We start from the raw sequence: 24480 nt of genomic DNA on the forward strand, positions 1-24480 counted from the left end.
ATTTTAAAAGGTACACTTACCAGAGGTCTCTTCTCTGCCTAGCGAGTCCCGGGAGGCAGCCTTGGGTGGGTTCGGGGGGTACTGGCTCCAGATCCAGGGTGAGAAACAGTTCCTGGCTGTCAGGAAAACTGGTTTCCCTGCTTGCTTGCTGTGAGCTATCTACAACCTCCTGCTCATCATCATCATTTTCCTCATCCCCAAAACCTGCTTCCGTGTTGCCTTCATCTCCATTGAAGGAGTCAAACAACATGGCTGGGGTAGTGATGGCTGAACCCCCTAAAATGGCATGCAGCTCATCATAGAAGCGGCATATTTTGGGCTCTGACCCGGAGCGGCCATTCGCCTCTCTTGTTTTCTGGTAGGTTTGCCTCAGCTCGTTAAGTTTCACATGGCACTGCTTCAGGTCCCTGTTATGGCCTCTGTCCTTCATGCCCTGGGAGATTTTGACAAATTTTTAGCATTTGAAAACTTGAACGTAGTTCTGATAGCACAGATTCCTCTCCCCCTACAGCGATCAGATCCTGTACCTCCCGTTCGGTCCATGCTGGAGCTCTTTTGCGATTCTGGGACTCCATCATGGTCACCTCTGCTGATGAGCTCTGCATGGTCACCTGCAGCTTGCCACGCTGGCGAAACAGGAAATTGAAATTCAGAAGTTTGCAGGCCTTTTCCTGTCTACCTGGCCAGTGCATCTTGAATTGAGAGTGCTGTCCAGAGCGGTCACAATGGAGCACTCTGGGATAGCTCCTGGAGGCCAATACCATCTAATTGTGTCCACAGTACCTCAAATTCAACCCAATAAGGCTGATTTCAGCGCTAATCCCCTTGTTGGGGGTTGAGTAAGGAAATCAATTTTAAGAGCCCTTTAAGTCGAAAAAAAGGGCTTTATCGTGTGGACGGGTGCAGGGTTAAATCGATTTAATGCTGCTAAGTTCGACCTCAATGCCTAGTGTAGAGCAGGGCTTAGTAAAAGTGGTCGCTTTTAAGTGGTGGTCTCTCTTTAAAGGTTTGCTGCCTTCAGAGCTGGGCAGCCAGAGAGCAGTGGCTGTTGGCCAGATTCCCTGCTCTGAATGCAGTGCCACCACAAGCAGCAGCACAGAAGTAAGGAAGATCATGTGTCCTACAGGTTTATTTTATGGATGGAGTAACAAAAATGGTTCTGGTTGCAGACGACAGGTGGTCACTCTTCACAGTTAAATTATAGGAGGAAAACATTCTGTGGCCTCTGCAGGTAGTCACTCGTGATAGGTGGTCTCTATTCAGAAGTGGTCGCTAAGGCACATTTTACTGTATCACACAAGAAGATCTGGATGACCTTGAAAACTGGACTAATAGAAATGGGATGAAATTAAATAGTGCAAGGTCATGCACTTAGGGACTAACAATGAGAATTTTTATTATAAACTGGGGATTTATCATTTGGAAGGGGGAAGAGGAGAAAAAATTGGGCATACTAGTTGATCACCGGATGACTATGAGCCACCAATGTGATGTGGCCATGAAAAAGGCTAATGCAAACCTAGAATGTATCAGGCGATGTATTTCCAGTAGAGATAGGGAAGTGTTATTGCCATTATAAAAGGCACTGGTGAGGCCTTATCTGGAATATGGTATGCAATTTTGGTCTCCCATTTGAAGAAAAATGAATTCAAACTGAAACAGGGCCAGAGAAGGGATACTAGAATGATCAGAAAAATGGAGAACCCACCTTGAGAGGAGACTTAAGGAACTTGGCTTGTTTAGCCTAACCAACTGAAGGCTGAGGGGAAATATGGTTGCTCTCTGAAAATACAACAGAGGGATAAACAACAGGGAGGGAGAGGAGTTATTTAAGTTAAGGGTCAGTGTGGGCAAAGGAAAAAAGGATACAAACTGTCCATCAACAAGTTTAGGCTCAAAAGTAGGTGAAGGTTTCACCATGAACAGCCTTCAAAGGGGCAAAACACGTACCTGGTTACAAGACTCAGCTAGATAAGTTTATGGAGGGGATGGTATGATGAGATTGCCTACCATGGCATGTGGCCCATCTGTGATTGCTAGTAGCAAGTATCTCCAACAGCCAGAGATGGGGCAATAGATGGAAAGGGCTCCGAGTTACCACAATGAGTTCTTTCCTGGGTGTCTGGCTGGAGGGTCTTGCCCACATGCTTAAGGTCTAATTGATCACCAGAAATTTTCTTCCAGGTCAGATTGGCAGAGCCTGTGGGTGTTTTTTGCTCTCCTCTACAGCATGGGTCACTTGCTGGTTTGAACTGGAGTAAATGGTGGATTCTCTGTCACTTGAAGTCTTTAAATCATGATTTGAGGACTTCAGTAACTCAGCCAGAGATTAGGGGTCTATTACAGGAATGTGTGAGTGAGTTTCTGTGGCCTGAGATTACAAGTGGTCAGACAAGATAATCACAATGGTCCCTTCTGGCTTTAAAGTCAATGAGTCTACATGCCTCAGTCTCCTGTCTCCCAAGCAAGACCACAGACTTTAAAAAGGTTCAAATGGAGCCTGTAGATTCCAGCATGGATAAAATGTCCTAATTCAACAAAGTCTGGGGAAAATGCAGAGGTTCTCTATGGGAATGTTGTCTAGCTTATTCCACTTTGATATTGTGTAAGAACAGGCTCATCCCATCAATTTTGGTCACATATAAGAAATTGAGTATTATTTGCACATAGCGGGTGAAAGAGGGATGCAGAAGAAAGAGAGGATGTTTCTGGCCAAAAAAATCCAAGTGTCAGGGGAATATTCCAGGGAGGTGCAAGTAGCACCATTCAACCAGGGACTAAGGTTAATCCTAATATAAGAGGGTGCCACTCTCTATTGACTTAGATGGGAATTGCACCTGCTTACCTCAGGGAAAGCATGAAACCCAAGAGTGTTGGGAAAATCCACTCAGGTGTATATTAAAGTAGGAGGACTGCTTCATATTACATTAATGTTAATAGATTTTTAGCTGCTTTCCCGGCCTCAGAATTTTTGCAGTGGAATGTACTGCTTGTATGGCCTCTTCCTGGTCACCTCCAGCCCTTTTTTCTGCTATAACTCCCTCTTCCTCCTCCTCAGTGTACAAACTATACACAGTTTGCAAGCTAAAATAATAGCAAGTTGGTGCACGTTGCCCTATTTTGTTACTTACCATGATTTTTTTATCAGCTTACATCCAACAACTAACTTTCACCACCTCTGTACTTTGCTTATAAGTAGTTCTATACAATTCTGCATTGTTGGTATGATACCTGCATCAAGAGACACTATGTCCCCAGGACCGAAGAGTGCATAAAATATTTGTGAGGAAGACCAGACAGGTGTCAGGATATCAGCACATTTAGAAAGAGGTCAGAGAACAATAAAAATTATTAAGGAAAGCAACACAACGAAAAACTATAAGAAATCAAATATATATAGATAGGCTAAATGATTACTAAAGTTTGGGAGAAAATGTTTATGACATTCTTCATAGTGATATTATGATATGATTATGACATAATTATGATTCTTTTATGCAAGATAAGTCATGTGAGGCATCATTGGAAAAGTTATGATTTGCTGAATATGAATATCCTATTTGTATGCATATATCATTTTTGTATCTGAAGTCATGAATATTGACTATATACCGACATTTCAAATGTAGTTATACCGGGGTAATGCCCATTACACAAGATGCTTTCAGTCTAGACAGTGGGTTGGGAAGGGCCTATTCAGGGCAGTGGGCCATTAGGAAAAAAACAATATGCCTTAGGAGCAGCTTATTTCCCACCTGGTGATGACCTTCCTGGGAACACTCCAAACAGCCTGTGATTAATGGCTGCTATGACCCTGAAAAGGACATGTGCTCAGATCACATGCTGGACTCCTTGGGATGTCAGTATTTTTCCACAGACTGGTCTGGGAACCAAGCTTTGAAACAAAAGATTCCCGCTATATGCAAAAGCTATATAAGGCAGGGTATGACATCATCTGGTGTTCTTCATTCCCCACACAAGAGGACTCCTGGAAATACCTGAGGAACAAAGACTGAACTGGGGGAAGTGCTGGACCCAGGCTAACGGGATTTCTAGCCTGCGAATGAAACACCTGGGGATTCCAAGCTGTAAAGCAAGTGCAGCTTGTCCCTTAAGAATCTGTGGCCTGCTTGTATCATCTCTTTGAGTGAGAATCTGCTAATTCATATCCAATCAATTTAGTATATTAAGCTTAGTTTGTGTTTTTTATTTCTTTGCTAGGTAAGCTGCTTCAATCTGTTTGCTATCACTTATAATCACTTAACATTTATCTTCTGTAGTTAATAAACTTGCTTTTGCTTTATCTAAACCAATGAGTTGATGTGAAGTGTATGGGAATCTTAGCTCAGGAGCAAAGGCTGTTCCATATTCCTCTCCACATTGAGGGAGGGGGCGAACTTTCTGATCTTGCACTGTACAGTTTCCTGTGCAGTGCAAGACAGTATAATTTTGGGCTTATACTGCAGAGGGACTGCATGCCTGGGGAATTGCCTTAGTTGTAGCCTTTCCATTGTTGATTCATTGCAGAAGCTGGACAGACAGCCTGCATGTAACTGCAGCTAGGTGTGGCCCTACCTATATGAAGGCTGGTGAAAGTGCAGAGTGAAGGGCTTTTCAGCTTGTCACAGCAATACAGTGTGAGAGGGAGCCTAAGCTGATGGGTCAGGGGGGTTAGTGATATCCCAGTCCCAGGTGGCACCCTGGGTGGAACCCGTCACAGTGTAAACTACCCATAAGTACCTGAAGGGTAGAAACTTCAAGAGGGAGAGAAATTGTGTTGGGCAGTTCAAGTGATATAAAAGGAGTCATTACATGAAATAAGTCATAGGAAAATGTAATCTACAAATTAGGAACAATTTTCTAACAGGGAGATCTCTTCAGGTTATGGACCAGGCTCCAAAAGGGAAGCAGTGGAAAAATCATTTTTTGGTTCATTTAAAACTGAAAAATAATTGAGTAATAATGCTGTATTGGATATAGATTGAAAGGTCTTTTCCAGCTCTAATTTCTATGAGCCATATTCTCCTATCCATTCTACATTACAGATTTCTTATTAGCTATGGAGATCTCTATTGATATCAAGGGAGTAAATGGAGAATGTGTAATAAAAAGCTTCAAGTGTAGATCAGAGGGGAGAAATTTGACCTAGAAATACTAAGCTTCACTTTCTAATCAATTTCTTTGCTAATTCAGGCTTTATTTTCCCCCTAAGTTCCCCTTAGGTCCCAATACATTTAATTATAATTTTTATCAAAAAATAAGACTAAAGCAGGAGCAGTTTGTGTTTAATTTGCTTTGTATGATAGTTAAATACGTCTCCATTGGACAAAGCAGTGATCTTCCTAAGAAGCTTAATTATTAAAAGCTCCATACTGAATACATTTGCAGTCTTGCTTTTCTTATTTTTCAGACATACAGAAAATTGCTAAAACCAAAACCTACGAAAAAAATATTCAACACTTCCCAAAAGGCTCAATAGCTCTGAGTGCAAATGAGGAAAAAACAAACAGTGAGACCTACTCTTGATTCTGCTGTCCATTTCTATTTTCGTTGGCTCTTGAGCTGCTGTAGCTGGAGGTAATTTCTTCCCAACAGTCTGAAATAAATAAATTATTCCTCTTTAAAACCTTTATTTTCCCAGTTAAAGCTTTAGCATCAGTGCAGAAATCATGAGCAAAAAAAAGGGGGGGGGGTTTGGGGGGAGAAAAAGTTACATTAAAGGGACATGGACAACTTGAAATCTAGTCAGTTTGCAGGGGGAGAAAAAAGAGAAAGGTAAAAAAGGGGTCGGGGGAGAAAAAAGGAAAAGGTAAAAAGATTTCAAAGTAGTACTCCTACCCTAAACGCCTCTGTCAATTTTTGTGTGATTTTACAGTCACATTTTCCTGTTTTTAAAAATACTTTCCTCTTCAGCGTTGCTATGTAAAAGACCCACAGAAACAAGATAGGTAAATGGATTATACAGGGAAACTGACTTTTATAAAATGCTGCCAAATGAAGAAATAACGTGGAAAAAAAAGAAAAAATCCTCCAATTTTCTTCTATCATAATAGTATTAGGTGTAACAAGTAATAATAGGTGGTAAACAAATTTCAGACATAAATGTGCTTTTTAAGTTGACAGTGTCCCTTTTGTCATTTTAAGTACATATATTATCTAGTTCACCAGCAATATAATAATGTATCATCATCATCAGTGTTAGACAGCTAAGCTGAAGGAACAGTATGCATGCACTGCACAACCATCATTTTTTTTTTTTTTTTTTTTTTACTGACAGTGATCTTTGAACATTTTTTACTTTTAATTTTGTAAATATATTATTCTAACCTACAATGAAAATTATGCCCCTGGAAAGCCTGGTAATATCTGTGGTCAAGGATCTGGCTTCTTTTATTGTTTGTATAACCATGGCACCTAGGAGCCCCCACTCATGGGCCAGAACCCCACTGTGCTAGGTCAGTGGTTCTCAACCTATTTACCATTGTGGGCCACAGGCTGAGAAACACTGTGCCAAACACACACTAGCCTGCCCAGCTCTATGCTGCCAGAGTACCCCTTCTCTTTGGGGGAAGACCCACGCCACACCGATCCCCTGCCCAGTGTCCCGACTCCCTATGCCCAGTGCTCCCCTGCCCAGAGACACCCCCCTCAGACCCCTATGACCACACCGACTCCCTGCTAAGACTCCCCACAGACCCATATGCCCAGCACCCAGAGACCCCCTCCACACAGCGGGGCCAGGAGCGGAGCCACACCCCTAGTTCCTGAGCCTATGCTGCCCAGCACCCCCCATAAGCCCCACACTGCCCAGTGCCCCACATACCCTCACTTCCCAGAACCCCCTAACTTCCCTCCCCCCCCGCAAGAGATCCACTCTCCCGTGCCCTGCCCCCCAGCCACACTCACCAGCCCTGCTGGGAGATGACTGTGTTTTCCGGGCTAAGCTGGCAGCACAGCCAGGGATCGCTCTTGCCGCTGGGGAGCAGTGCAAATAGACATGCTAGAGCAGGAGTGGGGCCTGCCCAGGCTGGGGTCCCTCAGCACCCACTTGCCTGGCAGGGCCCCCTGCATTGGACTGCTGAGCACTTCCCCTGCCACAGGGGGCTGCTTAGCCTTCCCTGCTGGCAGAAGCACTCCAAGCAGGGCTGCCTGCCGCCATTTCCCCGTCAGCCGTCCCCGTCCCCTGCCAGATTGGAGGAGCAGCAAGCTTTGCATTTTTTTTTAGCGCATAATTGGACCGCAGGTTGAGAACCACTGTGGTAGGTGCTGCACAAACACAGAACAAAAAGACAGTCCCTTCCCCAAAGAACTTTCAGTCTAACTATAAGACAAGAGATGGATGTAGACAGATGGGGAAGTAAAACTAAAACGAGACAATATTGGTTAGCAAGGCAGACAGTGATATTAGTGTACCAGCAGCTTAACCATTTTTTATAGGCCTTATGGAGAGTTTTGAGACGGATTTGAAGAAGGCTAATAATGTAGTTTGTGGATGTTTAAGGAGAGCTCCTCTCACATGTGAAGGGCAGCATGGGAGAAAACACAAAGGTGCTTGTTTGAAAATTTAACAAGTGGGGCAATGGAGGCTGTCATCCTGAGCTGATCAGAGCCCGGAATTAACATTTTGACACTGAATGAGAAATGCTAGTTAGGGTGGGGATAGACCATGAAGGGCCTTTGAAGTAAAGACAAACAAGCTTGTGTTTGACGCAATAGAGCGGGGACTCAAAGAGAGAGCTGATATTGACAACATGGCAGGCTAGGAAAATGATCTTTGTAGCAACTTTCTGAACGGATATTAGCGAGGCAAAACTGCATTTGTCAAGGCCAGAGAAAAGGATATTGCAGAAACCAAAATGATGAAAGACTGGATGAGAGTTTTATCTGTATGGATGGATAGGAAAAACCGTATCTTAGAGATGTTATGCAGAAAGGATTTGCAAGATTTAGACATAACCTACAAGAAAATACAAGAAAATAGAGAGGTCTAAGTTGAAGATGATGCCCAGGTTACTGGCCTGAGTGACAAGCATTGTCACCGTGGTATTGTCCACAGTGACTGAGAAAGGAAGTGGTGGGGAGGGGAGGGGAATTAAGAGCTGTGCTTGGCCATGTTGTACTAGAGCTGATAGCTAGACATTCATGAGGCGACATCAGAGAGACGGGTTGAGATTTTAGGTCTGAAGTAGAGAAGCAGATCTGTCAGTCACCAGCACAGAGTTGGTAATTGAATTTGTCTGTGGGTGAGATTATTCAGTCATAAGGTGAAGAAGGAGAAAAGAAGGGGACCAAGGACAGAGCCCTGTGGAACCCCAATAGGAAGCTGGAGGAAGGATGGGGTGGATTCTCCAAATTCTACACTGAAAGATCAATTAGAAAGGTAGGATCAGAACCAGAAGAGGACAGTCACAAAAGCCAAGAGAGGAAAACATTTCAAGAAGAGGAGCATGGTTGCCTGTGAGGAAGGAGGCTAACAGGCCAAGCAGGATGAGGAGGGACTGCTAGTTCTGAGATTTGGCTAGGACAAGTTCATTAGAGGCAAGAGCAGTCTCAGTGCAGTTTAAGGCAGAAGATGGACTGGAGATGGTCTAGGATAGAATTGGAGGAGATGAATTCCAGACAGCAATAGTAGACAATGCATTCAATGGGCTGAGAGATTAAAGGGAGAAAGAAGATGGAGAGGTCGCTGGAGAGGCAAGTCGGGTCAAGGGTGGCTACATACCTCCTCACACACTTGGAACAGTATATATTTCCATATCAAAAACTCATCTATGGTTCTGCATCAAAAACAGGTTGGGGCTATATTGGAGCACATGCTTTAAATCAGAGGCGCCAACTTTGTGATTTCCCCTGGAATGCTGGACCCCCGCTGCACCCCTTTCCCAAAGACACCACCCGCCTTTTCCTGCCCCGACTCTGCCTCTTCCTGCCCCTGCCCCTCCCACATGCCACTGAACTGCTGATCGCGGGGGGCAGGAGGGAGGAGCTGATCCGCAGGGCTTCCGGTGGGTGCTAAGCTATTTTTTTTCTCCATGGGTGCTCCAGCACAAGTACAGTGTATGTTACCCTAGCTTCAACAAGAGATTCAAGGGATTTTTCAAAAAAATTTTTTTTTGGTAATGAGAACATTACTGAAACAATTAGGAAGAAAGAAATATTTTGGTATCCATATGCTTTTTTTTTTTTTTTTTTGGAAACACACCATGGGTGAATCATTGACTATACGCTAAAATCAAAAAAAACAAACAAACAAACAACCCTCCAACCAAACCCCCCCCCCCCTTTTTTTTTTTTTTTTTTTTTTGAGTTTAGCTCATGGAAAATGTATGTATAAACTAGAAACAACAGTTAACAACAAACATTAACTAACTGAACACAAGATGAAGCTAGTGCATTCCAAACTTACGGGGTGAGTTGGACTGGTGAGCTTCCTTCCCTCCTTCCTTGGAGGGAAGGGAGAAAGGAAGTAAAAAGAATGGCCCTAACACCACTTTCTGCTTTACTGGAAGGTCAGCCAGAAACAAAGCAGCCCCTGGGCCACTTGCTCTTTGCTCAGGGCAGGAGGCAGGAGAGCAGGGCAGCACAAGATACCCATGCTTTTGCAGAAGGGGAGGACAGAAGCCAAGCCAGCTGGCCCAGGCACTTTCTTAAAAAAAGAGAAAATGAGAAACTGGCCCCCATGGGTGTGTTACCCAGAGGGGAGAGGGGGAAAGGAACAGAGTAGCAGACATGGAGAAGAATTGCTGGGAGGTCAGGATGCCCTGCAACATGATCTGGTATCCGCCAAAACTCATTTATTTGGGGAAAAGCAGGGAGGTCACAGAACTCAACAACAAGGAGAGGATGAGCCCAGAATTCATTGGTGTGTGCGTCAAAATTAGGGAATGTTACAAATGAAGTTTTTGAAGGGCAACAGAAATGTCTAACTGGTGGTGCGGAGGGGAGAGCAGGGCCAGTTGATTTACTAGGGAGAGGAAGTGAAGCTATAACAATGTTAATTACATAAATTTGGCTTTAGATGGGCATGTCCTGGCAGCACAGGTACTTTCCACTTATGCCTCTAGTCCTCCAGTGAAAGGTATTCAGGAAACTTTACGCAATTTGTACATACTAATACCTCTCTTCTTATTGAAAGCTTCATTCAGTTACCTTTGAGTATATTTGGGTACATAGTATCTCCATTTCTTTTTATTCTGAAAACCAATAAAACTTGAATTGTTAACTTAAAAATAGATATAAGGTCAGTTTCCTCCACTGTTTGAGCCACAGGATCCTCTCTGTTCCAACATAATCAACACTCTGACTGTTTATTAGGTTTTCAGAAGAATAAAACATACAGCCAACCAAGGACATGTCTGAGAAGAATCCCACAGTTTCTTTCACAGTTACTAATCTATAGTAAGTGAAAGGACAGAAGAGGAGTCCAGAAGAAAGATAAATCCCCCTCCCCTGCTATTTGGGCCAGAGTTCCTGCTGTTGGCTTTCTGATTTGTCTTTATGTCATCCTAGGCCCCTTCCTAGGGAAAGTTGGCAGGTCAAGTACCCCCTGAGGTCATCGGCAGGTAACAAGGACTAAGCAAATCCAACTTTCTAATTCCTGCTGATCCTGGACACATCCCTGTAGTAGTGGGTTTCTTTTCAGAGACCAGCTCACAAAGGTTGAGTTTGGTCCAGATAGTTTCTCCCCTTCTCAACTCCGAAGACCAACATACCCTGCCACACTCTCTTTCACCTCTAAATAGGAGAGTTAGGCATTTTACGAAGTGTAGGAGCTGTCGTGATCCCTGGGTAACCTGGTCCATCTGAGACTCTTCTCCAGTCTCCGAGTTCTCCTCTTTCAAGCGGCAGTCCCAAGCCTTCATTTCTCTTTCAGGTTGGCCCCCGCAATACAGCCACTCTTAAGAACATAAGAACGGCCATACTGGGTCAGACCAAAGGTCCACCTAGCCCAGTATTCTGTTTTCAGACAGTGACCGATGCCAGATGCCCCAGAGGGAATGAACAGAACAGGTAATCATCAAGTGATTCATCCCCGGTTGCCCATTTCCAGCTTCTGGCAAACAGAGGCTAGCAATACCATCCCTTCCCATCCTGGCATCAAGAGTCATTGATGGATCGATCCTCCATGAATTTATCTAGTTCTTTATTGAACCCTGTTATAGTCTTGGCCTTCATAACATCCTCTGGCAGAGTTCCACAGGTTGACTATTCGCTGTGTGAAGAAATACACTTTCCTGCTGGCAGGCACTGTTGCCTTCAGCTGACCCCCAGGCAGCAGCCACCTCTCTCTGCTCTGCCTTGCAGCTGGGTCAAATGCCCAGGTTTGGCAAAAAAGTTGGGATGGCCAGGACAGAGCTGAAAAAGGGGACTGTCCTGGCCAAAACAGGACATACTGGCACCTTAGCCAGCCCGGGCCCTATTGTTCCCAGCCGGCCCTTCACTCCCGGGACTAATCCCCCTATGTCGTACCCTATTGCCCCTAGCTGGCTGCTCGCTCCAGGGGTACCCCACAGAAAACATGGGCCTGGCGAGCTCAGCCTCCCTGCACCAGCCTCCCTGCAGTATGAGGAGTCCCTGAGGTAAAATCCACCCTTCCTTGCAAACAAGGGCTCACTCAGCTGAAGGGAGCCCACCTAGCTCAGTAAAAGGAGCCTAGCTGTTCTTCAAATTATTTTTTGGCCTTCCTAATGATATTTTTACACTTCATTTTCCAGAGTTTACACATTTCTATTTTCCTCACTAGGATTTAACTTCCACTTTTTAAAGGATGCCTTTTTCATCTCTTACTGCTTCTTTTACTTTGTTGTTTAGTCACAGTGGCACTTTTTTGATTCTCTTACTATGTTTTTTAATTTGGGGGGTTCATTTAAGTTGAGCCTCTTCAACTACGTCTCAGGGTTACACCCTCCTCTGCACTTGCCAGCCATAATAACTAGCAAGCCCAACGGACTTGGCACCTGCAAGAGTTTCCCTTTGGGAGCCTGTGGACAGCAATAGTATTATTACCCCTTTATGACCTTAGTGATAAGTCAAATTCAGGATGTCGTGGGTTGTTTCCATTACAAAGATAAACTGGTGATGGAGTCAGGCATTTTTGATGCAATCCTGTTTACTTACAAGGAATGCATAAAGTCCAGTTTCCCTGAACACTGCAGGAATCAAACAACAAAAGACAGTGTCTTTGCTCAGAGTTCCAAGCCCCTTTCCAGTCGGCACTTATCCCAAAAGCACTCTCAGCTTTTCTCAGGGCCATGCTCCTGGGTCTTATTCTGATTAAGTCCTTTTTTTCTCCTGCTTCTCTGGTGTATTTTCCTCCTTCTCACAAATGCACAAAAACAGACCGCTCCACCAATCAATGCCTTTTCCCCTGCATTTGCTGCATCAGTCCTCAAGAAACCCCTCAGTCAACACAGCATAACTTCTGCTCAGTCTTGCCATGAGGGTCTATGTTTTGGGCAGTGACCCCTCTTGTTTCAGCTATTACTAAACAAAGATGCATTTAACTGCTCCTTCATTTAGCCTGAATGGAAGGATGGCTGTTACGCCCACCAGCTTTTTCAAAATGAAGTATGATTTATATCACCAAAAGATGCACAATGCTCCCAGGAATGGTTTTAAAATAATACAGATCTATGCACATACTGTCATACTTTGTTTGATATAACTAGGGCCCTACCAAATTCCACTTTGGTCAACTTCATGGTCATAGGATTTAAAAAATCATAAATTTCATGATTTCACTCATTTAAATCTGAAATTCCATGGTGTTGTAATTGTAGGGGTCCTGACCCAAAAAGGTGTTGTGGGAGCATTGCAAGGTTATTGGAGGGGAGGTTGCGGTACTGCTACAGTTACTTCTGCGTTGCTGCTGGCAGCGGTGCTGCCTTCTGAGCTGGGTGGCCGGAGAGTGGCAGCTGCTGGCCGGGAGCCCAACTCTGAAGGCAGAGCTGCCGCCAGCAGCAGCACAGAAGTAAGGATGGCATGGTATGTTATTGCCACCCTTACTTCTGCGCTGCTGCCTGCAGAGCTGGGCCCTCAGTCAGCAGCTGCCATTATCTGGCCACCCAGCTCTGAAGGAAGCAGCGGAGAAGTAAGGATGACATGGGATGGTATTGCCATCATTACTTCTGCACTGCTGCTGGTGGGGCTCTGCCTTCAGAGCTGGGCGCCTGGCCAACAACTGCCCAGCTCTGAAGTCAGTGCAGAAGTAAGGGTGGCAATATCATGACACCCCCCCAAAAATCACCTTGTGACCCCCCCTGCAACTCCCTTTTGGGTGAGGAGCCTCAATTTGAGAAATGCTGGTCTCCCCCATGAAATCTGTACAGTACAGGGTAAAAGCACACAAGAGACCAGATTTCATGGTCTGTGACCTGTTTTTCATGGCCGTGACTTTGGTAGGGCCTAAGCATAACTCTCAAGCCCCTAAGCAGGCATTACTTAGCTTTGGGCCATCCTGTTCTCTTAGATCCGAAGTTACACCTACTTGCTGCAGACCCTGGACTCTCAATCAGTCTGCGTCACCCTGCGGTAGCCAGATAACTTCCCACCTCTCTTTCGGAAGGAAGATCTTTTAACTGATCAGTGCCTTTTGATCTCCAGGTTCTCACAGCAAAAGCGTTATGTAACCAGGGTTAAGTCTGAGGAGTAGCTTCTTCACAGCTATAAATCTGGCTATTGTGTTTGAGTGTTTGCTGGGATGATTCTTATCTAGGCCTCTATTTATCCTTTTCTGCTTGTTTTCCATAACAACCCCTTTTGATCTAACTCCATAGCAAGTAACCCATCATGAACACACACGGAGAGGCAAGTACAATATTCATAAAAATAATATAGATATTTCCTAGTTCTCCACAGGATCAATGACAAACTCTTCTAACTTTGCTTGGCAAGATCTTGATAGAATTTCTCACCCCCCCCCCACTTTTCTCTTACTATACTGTAAAGGAGAAACCACTTCCTGCTGGAGAGGAAAAAATTACATACAATCTTTAAGCTGTTTCGGAAACAATGATTCACACAGCAAAATGTTGACATACAATAATAGTTAGTATGAATATCAAGTATTTGCTTTCATTTTTGTTTATTCAACTGCGGACTACGTGGCTCTGGGAAGAAGGATAAAGGAGTTGGAGGCGCAAGTGGTGTTCTCGTCCATCCTCCCCGTGGAAGGAAAAGGCCTGGGTAGGGACCGTCGAATCGTGGAGGTCAACGAATGGCTACGCAGGTGGTGGCGGAGAGAAGGCTTTGGATTCTTTGACCATGGGATGGTGTTCCATGAAGGAGGAGTGCTGGGCAGAGACGGGCTCCATCTTACGAAGAGAGGGAAGAACATCTTTGCCAGCAGGCTGGCTAACCTAGTGAGGAGGGCTTTAAACTAGGTTCACCGGGGGAAGGAGACCAAAGCCCTGAGGTAAGTGGGAAAGCGGGATACCGGGAGGAAGCACAGGCAGGAAGGTCTGTGAGGGGAGGGCTCCTGCCTCATACTGGGAATGAGGGGCGATCAACAGGTTATCTCAAGTGCTTATATACAAATGCACAAAGCCTTGGAAACAAGCAGGGAGAACTGGAGGTCCTGGTGATGTCAAGGAATTATGACGTGATTGGAATAACAGAGACTTGGTGGGATAACTCACATGACTGGAGTACAGTCATGGATGGTTATAAACTGTTCAGGAAGGACAGGCAGGGCAGAAAAGGTGGGGGAGTAGCACTGTATGTAAGGGAGCAGTATGACTGCTCAGAGCTCCGGTACGAAACTGTGGAAAAACCTGAGTGTCTCTGGATTAAGTTTAGAAGTGTGTGCAACAAGAGTGATGTCATGGTGGGAGTCTGCTATAGACCACCGGACCAGGGGGATAAGGTGGATGAGGCTTTCTTCCGGCAACTCACGGAAGCTACTAGATCGCATGCCCTGATTCTCATGGGTGACTTTAAATTTCCTGATATCCGCTGGGAGAGCAATACAGCGGTGCATAGACAATCCAGGAAGTTTTTGGAAAGCGTAGGGGACAATTTCCTGGTGCAAGTGCTAGGGGAACCAACTAGGGGGAGCGCTTTCTTGACCTGCTGCTCACAAACAGGGTAGAATTAGTGGGGGAAGCAAAAGTGGATGGGAATCTGGGAGGCAGTGACCATGAGTTGGTTGAGTTCAGGATCCTGACGCAGGGAAGAAAGGTAAGCAGCAGGATACGGACCCTGGACTTCAGGAAAGCAGACTTTGACTCCCTCAGGGAACAGATGGCCAGGATCCCCTGGGGGACTAACATGAAAGGGAAGGGAGTCCAGAAGAGCTGGCTGTATTTCAAGGAATCCCTGTTGAGGTTACAGGGACAAACCATCCCGATGAGTCGAAAGAATAGTAAATATGGCAGGCGACCAGCTTGGCTTAATGGTGAAATCCTAGCGGATCTTAAACATAAAAAGAAGCTTACAAGAAGTGGAAGGTTGGACATATGACCAGGGAAGAGTATAAAAATATTGCTCGGGCATGTAGGAAAGATATCAGGAGGGCCAAATCGCACCTGGAGCTGCAGCTAGCAAGAGATGTCAAGAGTAACAAGAAGGGTTTCTTCAGGTATGTTGGCAACAAGAAGAAAGCCAAGGAAAGTGTGGGCCCCTTACTGAATGAGGGAGGCAAGCTAGTGACAGAGGATGTGGAAAAAGCTAATGTACTCAATGCTTTTTTTGCCTCTGTTTTCACTAACAAGGTCAGCTCCCAGACTGCTGTGCTGGGCATCACAAAATGGGGAAGAGATGGCCAGCCCTCTGTAGAGATAGAGGTGGTTAGGGACTATTTAGAAAAGCTGGACGTGCACAAGTCCATGGGGCCGGACGAATTGCATCCGAGAGTGCTGAAGGAATTGGCGGCTGTGATTGCAGAGCCCTTGGCCATTATCTTTGAAAACTCGTGGCGAACGGGGGAAGTCCCGGATGACTGGAAAAAGGCTAATGTAGTGCCCATCTTTAAAAAAGGGAAGAAGGAGGATCCTGGGAACTACAGGCCAGTCAGCCTCACCTCAGTCCCTGGAAAAATCATGGAGCAGGTCCTCAAAGAATCAATCCTGAAGCACTTAGAGGAGAGGAAAGTGATCAGGAACAGTCAGCATGGATTCACCAAGGGAAGGTCATGCCTGACTAATCTAATCGCCTTTTATGATGAGATTACTGGTTCTGTGGATGAAGGGAAAAGCAGTGGATGTATTGTTTCTTGACTTTAGCAAAGCTTTTGACACGGTCTCCCACAGCATTCTTGTCAGCAAGTTAAGGAAGTATGGGCTGGATGAATGCACTATAAGGTGGGTAGAAAGCTGGCTAGATTGTCGGGCTCAACGGGTAGTGATCAATGGCTCCATGTCTAGTTGGCAGCCGGTGTCAAGTGGAGTGCCCCAGGGGTCGGTCCTGGGGCCCGTTTTGTTCAATATCTTCATAAATGATCTGGAGGATGGTGTGGATTGCACTCTCAGCAAATTTGCGGATGATACTAAACTGGGAGGAGTGGTAGATACGCTGGAGGGGAGGGATAGGATACAGAAGGACCTAGACAAATTGGAAGATTGGGCCAAAAGAAATCTAATGAGGTTCAATAAGGATAAGTGCAGGGTCCTGCACTTAGGATGGAAGAATCCAATGCACCGCTACAGACTAGGGACCGAATGGCTCGGCAGCAGTTCTGCGGAAAAGGACCTAGGGGTGACAGTGGACGAGAAGCTGGATATGAGTCAGCAGTGTGCCCTTGTTGCCAAGAAGGCCAATGGCATTTTGGGATGTATAAGTAGGGGCATAGCGAGCAGATCGAGGGACGTGATCGTTCCCCTCTATTCGACACTGGTGAGGCCTCATCTGGAGTACTGTGTCCAGTTTTGGGCCCCACACTACAAGAAGGATGTGGATAAATTGGAAAGAGTACAGCGAAGGGCAACAAAAATGATTAGGGGTCTAGAGCACATGACTTATGAGGAGAGGCTGAGGGAGCTGGGATTGTTTAGTCTGCAGAAGAGAAGAATGAGGGGGGATTTGATAGCTGCTTTCAACTACCTGAAAGGGGGTTTCAAAGAGGATGGCTCTAGACTGTTCTCAATGGTAGCAGATGACAGAACGAGGAGTAATGGTCTCAAGTTGCAATGGGGGAGGTTTAGATTGGATATTAGGAAAAACTTTTTCACTAAGAGGGTGGTGAAACACTGGAATGCGTTACCTAGGGAGGTGGTAGAATCTCCTTCCTTAGAGGTTTTTAAGGTCAGGCTTGACAAAGCCCTGGCTAGGATGATTTAACTGGGACTTGGTCCTGCTTTGAGCAGGGGGTTGGACTAGATGACCTTCTGGGGTCCCTTCCAACCCTGATATTCTATGATTCTATGATCTCCCAAATTCACTACAACCTAAATGCTAACATTTTTACGAGGAAGGATCTCAGAGCACTAGGCAAACATTAATGAAGACTCACCATCCCTCTGAAGCAGGTAGATACTAATTAATATTTCTATTTTACAGATGGGGAAACAGACACGAAGTGATTTGTCTAAAATCAGAAAGGGAATTTGTTGTGGACACAGAGAGAGAACCCAGATCTCCTGCCTCTCAGCTCAGGCTGCCTCTCAGCAGGCACCAGAATATGTCACCAACACAAGAGTATCTTGATTTTGCCAGTCCTGTGGAGTAACAATAGTTGGATTACGTAGCTGTCAAAACACAAAATTCCCCATATCTTATGGCTCCAGGCTAATGGATCCTAAAGAAGAAAGGGGAAGGAGACCTTTCCTGCACAAAAACAGCCAATCAGAATAATACTGGCCAAGCTTTGCTGTACAGATATTAAGAGAGATGTCACAGATTTAGCAGCAACCTGCAGGCATTAATGCTTGGTTTCATGAAGCCAATGCCTAGCATTAAAATAACAGGCAGTAGTTAATACAATGAGTTTCAGTGGCATTGTGAAGTCACATGCACTGCATAGCCCTATCACTGCAGTCCTTGCTTTTCCCAGTTATCGAACTAAGAGTTGCCATAAACACCGTAGATATGGCAAGTTACCTCTCTTGTAGTCACTGTGTGATAAATAATGCTCTCTTTCCCACTTTATTATACATACATACATATAAAATTTTGGAATTGGGGTGAGGTCCATAAGAGTGAGGGACAACACAGGATAAAGCCAAGCATAGCATGGGCAGACAACATTCAAGTTTCCATCACGTTGGTTGCTCCATTAAGGCCCCTCAGCCGTCACCTGCAACACCTGAGCCTTTCTTAAAGGTGACATGCAAAAGGGAGAAAAATTGGACTTGAGCCCAGTTTTGCTTCTTTATGATTATATAGAAAGCCTGGACTTTTTTGTTTTTATGAATCTACTTGTATTTTACATTAAAAAATGAGGGTTTGTCTGCCTGGAACATTCATTGATAACTGGAGAACTAGTGAAATGCTGACTTCACAAGAATCAAGATAGGGAAAGCTGAGCAACTGAGAAGGAAAAACTTTTTTTAAACTCCTGTATAACTTCTATGAATAACATTTTGGATAAAGCTTGTAGCATTACCAATCCTACGCACTGAAAAAGCATCAGCCAGGCAAACAAAAATGGTCAGATTATCCTAAATCAACAGATATCTTAAAAATAATGCATTTGGTGTGGGGGTTGATTTTGTTTGTTTGGGGGATTTTTTGTTTGCTTTCTGTTTTTTGAACCATTAGGATACACTCAGGTCACATTTTCAAGCTTTATTTCAGAACTATGAGAGCCAGAAACTTTTTTTTTAAATGAAATGCGAGATTATCAAATAGTCACATGATTCCAGGAGCTAAACACTTAATATTACAAAACTCATGATAAAATAATGTGAGTTAGCAACACAGAAGCTGCCTTTGTGAAAGATTCCACACCCACACTCCTTCAATTAAGGTGCCACAATAAACATGGTCTGAACTCTTCAACAAGACCTTTTGCACAACCAGAAAAGATTGGGTTTTGAGGGAAAAACTGATCAAGATTTTTAAAAAAAATATTTTATACCTTCTTTATAGATGATAAAGAATCAAAACGAGGCACAAGTCCAATGTTACAAATAATCTGCAACTCAAATGGTGTGATGATTTTGTGATTCTGGATGCTAAGCAAAGTCAAGCTCTCACTCATGATCTGCTCAGGTCAGGACTGAAGGCTATGTTATACTCCAGCTCTGTTATATTCCAGTTAAAGGAATACAATTCCCCCTTAACATCTATGCATTAACACACAGTAGGTTTCTCATGGCATCAACTTAAGGGCTTGTCTACACTTGGAAATTTACCTGTTTAAGACCCTGTGTGGAGACTTATTTCACAATAGTAGGACTGTATCAAGGAAATACAGAACTTCTGCACCAGTTTAAGATGACTTTTAGAACAAAGCAGGATTTTGTTGGGGTTTTCCATTTCTGGGCAGTGTCAGTTGCTTGTTCATCAGGATCAAATCTAAGCATTGTTTTCTCTTTCAGTGAAAAAAGATAAACTGCTGTCTTTCATCAGGTAAACTGCATAAACACACTTAAGGCTAATAGCCAGTGCTCTGAATACTGAACGAATAGGCAGATGTGCTTTCAAAGATTAAAAATTCTTTTTCAAAATTGCTTTCTCTAGAGTTTTTAAGAAAAGGGTTATTGATGCTTCCTGTGAAAAATCACTCTTTAGCTAGCTGGATAAAGAGAAAGATTCCAGTGATGTCAAAAGGTACTTGAAAAGACACTGTAAAACAGGGGTCTCAAATTCAAATGACCACGAGGGCCACATGAGGACAAGTACGTTGGCCCGAGGGCCGCACCACTGACCACCCCCACCCCACTGCCCTGGCCCTGCCCCCACTCCTCCCCTTCCGTGAGGCCCCACCCCTTCCCTGTCCCCTTCCAACCCCTTCCCTGAAATGTTAAGTAAGATGAACAACAAAAAGCACTTATCTTGGTGGAAGAGGAGTTATTTATCCAGTGCTGTGTGTGCAAGACACTCTAAAGACAAAAATGACAAGCCCAGCACCAATCTGCTTGTAGACAACGCTACAAATTATGACAAACAATGGAAATGGGAGAGGCTACAAAAATATAATATAGTTGAGTTGGTCTACTATACAGCAGCTTGACTGTTCTGTATTTATTATTTTTTCATATTTTTATTTGCAGTTGCTAAATGAACATTTAAAACAACAAAAAGGAGTTCCTTTAAAATAAAATAGAAGGCATAAAGAGACTTCAGGATGCACTTTTAGAACCAGTTCAAATATGTATTTGTCCATTTGTTTACTGAAAGAAAACCTTGGCGAGTTCCATGAGATTAATTACCTATTAGCCACTTTATTATGTTATTTACAAATACAGTAATTTAAACTAGTAATAGGGTGTGGTTTCACAAAAGCATGAAAAAGCTAGGGAATTCCTGAATTCAGACTGCACGTGCAGCCTTCATTCTACTCTGTTGTGGGTATGCATTACAACACCCTCAATGGCATGATTACAGACTGTCAGGTAATCCAGTATCATTCCATTTTTCCATAATTTTAAATGCATAAATGTAACATCATGTAGTATTCGGTGTCAGACAGTCTTTGATTGTTATTTACAGTATACAAAAAGTACACAGTACATGCATTTTACCTACCAATACTGCACTTAACATCTAACTTAAAACGTACTGGGATTATGACAATGCAAGAGTTGTCTTTTGTCTCTTCCTTTATGTAACTCTCCCACACTGCATTGTTTCACTGTGTGTGCCTGGTGAGCTGTAGTGTGAAAGGAAAGTATTGGGAGTGCTATGTAGAGGGAAAAAGGGAAATAATGTAACACTGTTGCCAACTCTCATGATTTTATTGTTAGTCTCACAATATTTGATGTTTTACTTAAAGACCCAAATCCAGGAGCCGAGTCATCACACAAGACCCTCAGCTTCCATTAAAAAAATGTTTCTAGCTTTCGTGGTTGCAGAGAAAAGCCTGAAAATACAATGTGAGCATACACTAAAGGGTCAGAAACCAAAAGGCAAATAAAAAGAACCCATTCATTTTTTAACAAAATCCCTTGATTTTAAAGCCAATCTCATGATTTTGTGGGTTCTGACTCATGATTTTTCTATGTTTGGGCTTGGCAATGCTGCTTAAGGCACACAATAAAGAAGGGGAAGCAGCAAAGGACAAGACAGTAAGTGGGAATATACGATAAAACAAAGAAACTATGAAGAATTAGGCTGGAAAAAAAACAATCAAAAACATTCAGACAAAATAACTAGTAGCTTTTCCATTATATAAGGGTGAGATAAATAAAATGGAAATAAAGAGAAAAGGAATAGAACAGGAAAAAACATCAAAACATAGCACAAGAAAGGAGTGCATTATTCTCTGAGCACTGTAACTCTTTTTCACATTAATATGAGCAAGTCACTGAAATCCCATTCAGACCAGAGCTGAAAAACTGACCTGTAGGCCATTGGTTCATTTTCCATTTGCCCTTCCTAACATGCCTCAAACCTGGTCTGACCTGGGGGAGCTACTTTTAGGTTGGGGAGACATCATTTCAATGTCCAAGACCATTCAGTCCCTGACTTCTTTCCTAAAACTGCCATGATTGTGAAGAATGGCAGCTTTTATGAAGTGGACGCTTATCTACAGGAACTGGACTGAGACCATCAGCTCCTTTCATTTTGGTCAAATGAAGAAAAATTATATGGACGACTTCCACATCCTTAGCTATGTGGGTAACAGAGAGCTAAAAGTGAAAGACTCCATACCCTAATAGCAAATCCCTGAACTAATCAGTTCTTTAACTAATATTCTGAAAGGGAATATTTCCAAACTTTCAACTAGCTATAGACAAAGGGGTATAGATTTAAGAAGTTTCAACATTTAGAACATTTGGCCCAAATTCATCCTTGGTTTATTTCCTCTAAAGTGTTAAACCTATAATAATAAACTTTTTCTAGTCATTTTATTTTACACAAACAAAATTATACACATTCGCTATCAGTAAAGACACTGGGATTTATGTAGGGTAGTACAGTTTATATCTTCCACATTCATGTAATTTATAGTATTACATTAAAGCAGAGATTCACAAACTTTACTGGGTGGAAGACATCTAAATAGAGAGATTGTCTCATGGGTTATGTCTACACTGCAATGAGAGACCTGCAGCTGGCCTGAGCCTGAACGTCTACACTGCAATTAAGCAGCACCTTAGCCCCACGAGCCCGAGTCAGCTAGCACGAGCCAACCGTGGATTTTTAATTGCAGTGTAGACTTACCCACAGACACCTATCCTCTCATTTGCAATCAGATGACATCACTTTAGCAACTTCAGCAATTGCTTACAGGTACAATTATCTTAGGTGTTTTTTAGTGCAATTTGGAAGTTGAAAACAAGGACCAGAGCCAACATCATGTGCCAACCAGCTATCCATGCACCATCCTCACCAAGTGATCCAGAGACACAAGCAATCTACAGATCACAGTTTAAGAAAAAGAATTATCTAAGGCACCAAAGAAATCAAATATACACTAAAGTGCATAAAAATAAGGAGTGAGGGGAAATATACAAGTACTAATTTACCATCCCTTACAGCTCAGTAAAATAAATAAATAGGCCTGACAATGAAATAGCATTTGCTGGCTGAAGGCATGAATAGCTCAGAGAGCTGGTAATGGAATACAGAGAAGTTGCAAGTTCAAACACAATCCAGGTCAACAGCAAACAAAAAATACCATCTGATTGCTGTACGATGCTGTAGCGCGGTGGTCATCGACTCCTGACCTGAAGGGCTTAAAACAGACCAGGAGAAGGCAGTGGCTGGGAGCAAGCAGTTCCGAGGCAGATTGGGGAAGCAGGCTCAGCTGTGGCCACACCCCAATCAGGGCTCAGCTGGCCCTTATAAGAGGGCAGCGGGCCAGGAGCAGACAGTCTCCTCTAGCTGTGGAGTGTACCAGAGTACCTGAGCAGGGCTGGGGGAAGGCCAGAGGAGCTGGGGAGCTCCGGCCTGGAAACCCCCCAGGCTGGAGGCCTATTCTAAGGCTGAATAGGTACTGGAGTTGCAAGGGGCAGCCCTAAGGTAGGCAGAGGCAGCAGGTCCAATCCCCCCTTGCCTGTGATGATTGGCTTATACACTGCATTCCACCCCAGTGTGTGGGGGCTCAATGGTGACTGGCAGTAGCTAAAGACTGAGGCGAGGTAGGGATAGTGGGTGGGGGTTACCTGGGGAGAGGAGACCCACAGACTGTGGGGGTACTGCCAGGGGGCAGCACCCTGGGTAAGAGTGGCACCAGAGTCCAGGAGGGACATGGGGGCCAGCAGCAAGCAGGACACCGGCCTGGACAGGGTGCTCCGGAGGCTGGAAGAGCTAATTCCCTGAGTGATCAGCAGGAGGCGCCACAGGGGTGAGTCGCCGCCCCGCTACAGGTGCTTATATGAAATAAGTTTATGAACACATCAAAGAGAAAAGCCCATCCATTAGCAAAACTGGAAATCTTGTTAGCAGTATCAACAGACAGGCCAAGAGCTGAATAAACTTAGAGAACATCCTTCCAAGTTAGTATTGGGTCACAATGTGAGAAAACTTACAGTGCTACTCTCCATAGTGTACCTGTTCTGTGAATAGAGGACTTCAGTCTCTAAAGCTGTTATAATGTGGTGCTTTTATGAAGCTTTAATATTTCAAATGGAAAAACCACCCCTCACCTCACCTGGGGCTCTGGTCCCGGCCGCTGGCCCACTCCCAGCCCCATGTCCCAGCCCCATGACTGGGGCCCGCACCTGGCTCCCAGAGCCCCGCGGCCAGGGCTCTGCTCTTTGCCCTGCACGTTTGGTCCTAGCTGCTGGCCCCTGCCCAGGGCTCCACTCCTGGCCCCACGTCTACCCCCAGCTGTGGCCTCGGCCCCCTTACCACTGTCCAGGTCTCCCCTTCCCAGAGAGGCAGCCTTGCTTCCAGCCTCAGTGGGGTGGGGAGCAGACAGGAATAAGGGGGCTGGCTTTCAGCACCCCCACTACTAAAAATGCCCCAACGCCATTGCATGACCATGATTAATGGATGGGAAAACATGCCTTATAATGAAAGACTCAAGGAACTCAATCTGTTTACTTAACAAAGAGAAGGTTAAGGAGTGACCTGATCAACGTCTGTGAGTACCGACATGGGTATCAGGGTCCTAGCCTGCACCAATCTAATGAGTGAAGTTGACCCTGGCAGAAGCTGTCTGATTGATTGTGCCACATGGTTAGTTGACAAACTCAGCAGGCTGATACTTACGCTCAGCAGCAGCTACAGTTCAGTGGCTCCTCATCCCATTCCTAGCCCGCAGCTGTGCTTGGTTCCGTCTCTGCTGTCTCCAGCCTTGCTACTTCTATACCCCTACCTGTACCTGCTCCTGCTCCAGCCTTTTCCTGACTCCGACCCTTGGCTACACCTTCTGACTGAGATGCTGGTTAACCCTTCAGCTTAGGCTTTGGTTTCTGACTTCCAGCTCCAATC

General features: G+C 44.4%; 1 protein-coding gene across 4 annotated transcripts in view; it reads right to left on the reverse strand.

Moving 5' to 3' along the window:
* Positions 1-24480, reverse strand: part of SH3KBP1 (SH3 domain containing kinase binding protein 1) — a 368642-nt gene that overhangs the window by 91444 nt on the left and 252718 nt on the right. For all 4 annotated transcript variants that reach the window (XM_038386662.2, XM_038386663.2, XM_043504627.1 and 1 more), the window contains one exon: positions 5521-5596. In XM_038386662.2, coding sequence (XP_038242590.1) covers positions 5521-5596 — 76 coding nt within the window. The remainder of the gene's footprint in view (positions 1-5520; positions 5597-24480) is intronic.

The sequence above is a fragment of the Dermochelys coriacea genome, chromosome 1 (assembly GCF_009764565.3).
Source record: "Dermochelys coriacea isolate rDerCor1 chromosome 1, rDerCor1.pri.v4, whole genome shotgun sequence".
Lineage (NCBI taxonomy): Eukaryota > Metazoa > Chordata > Testudines > Dermochelyidae > Dermochelys > Dermochelys coriacea.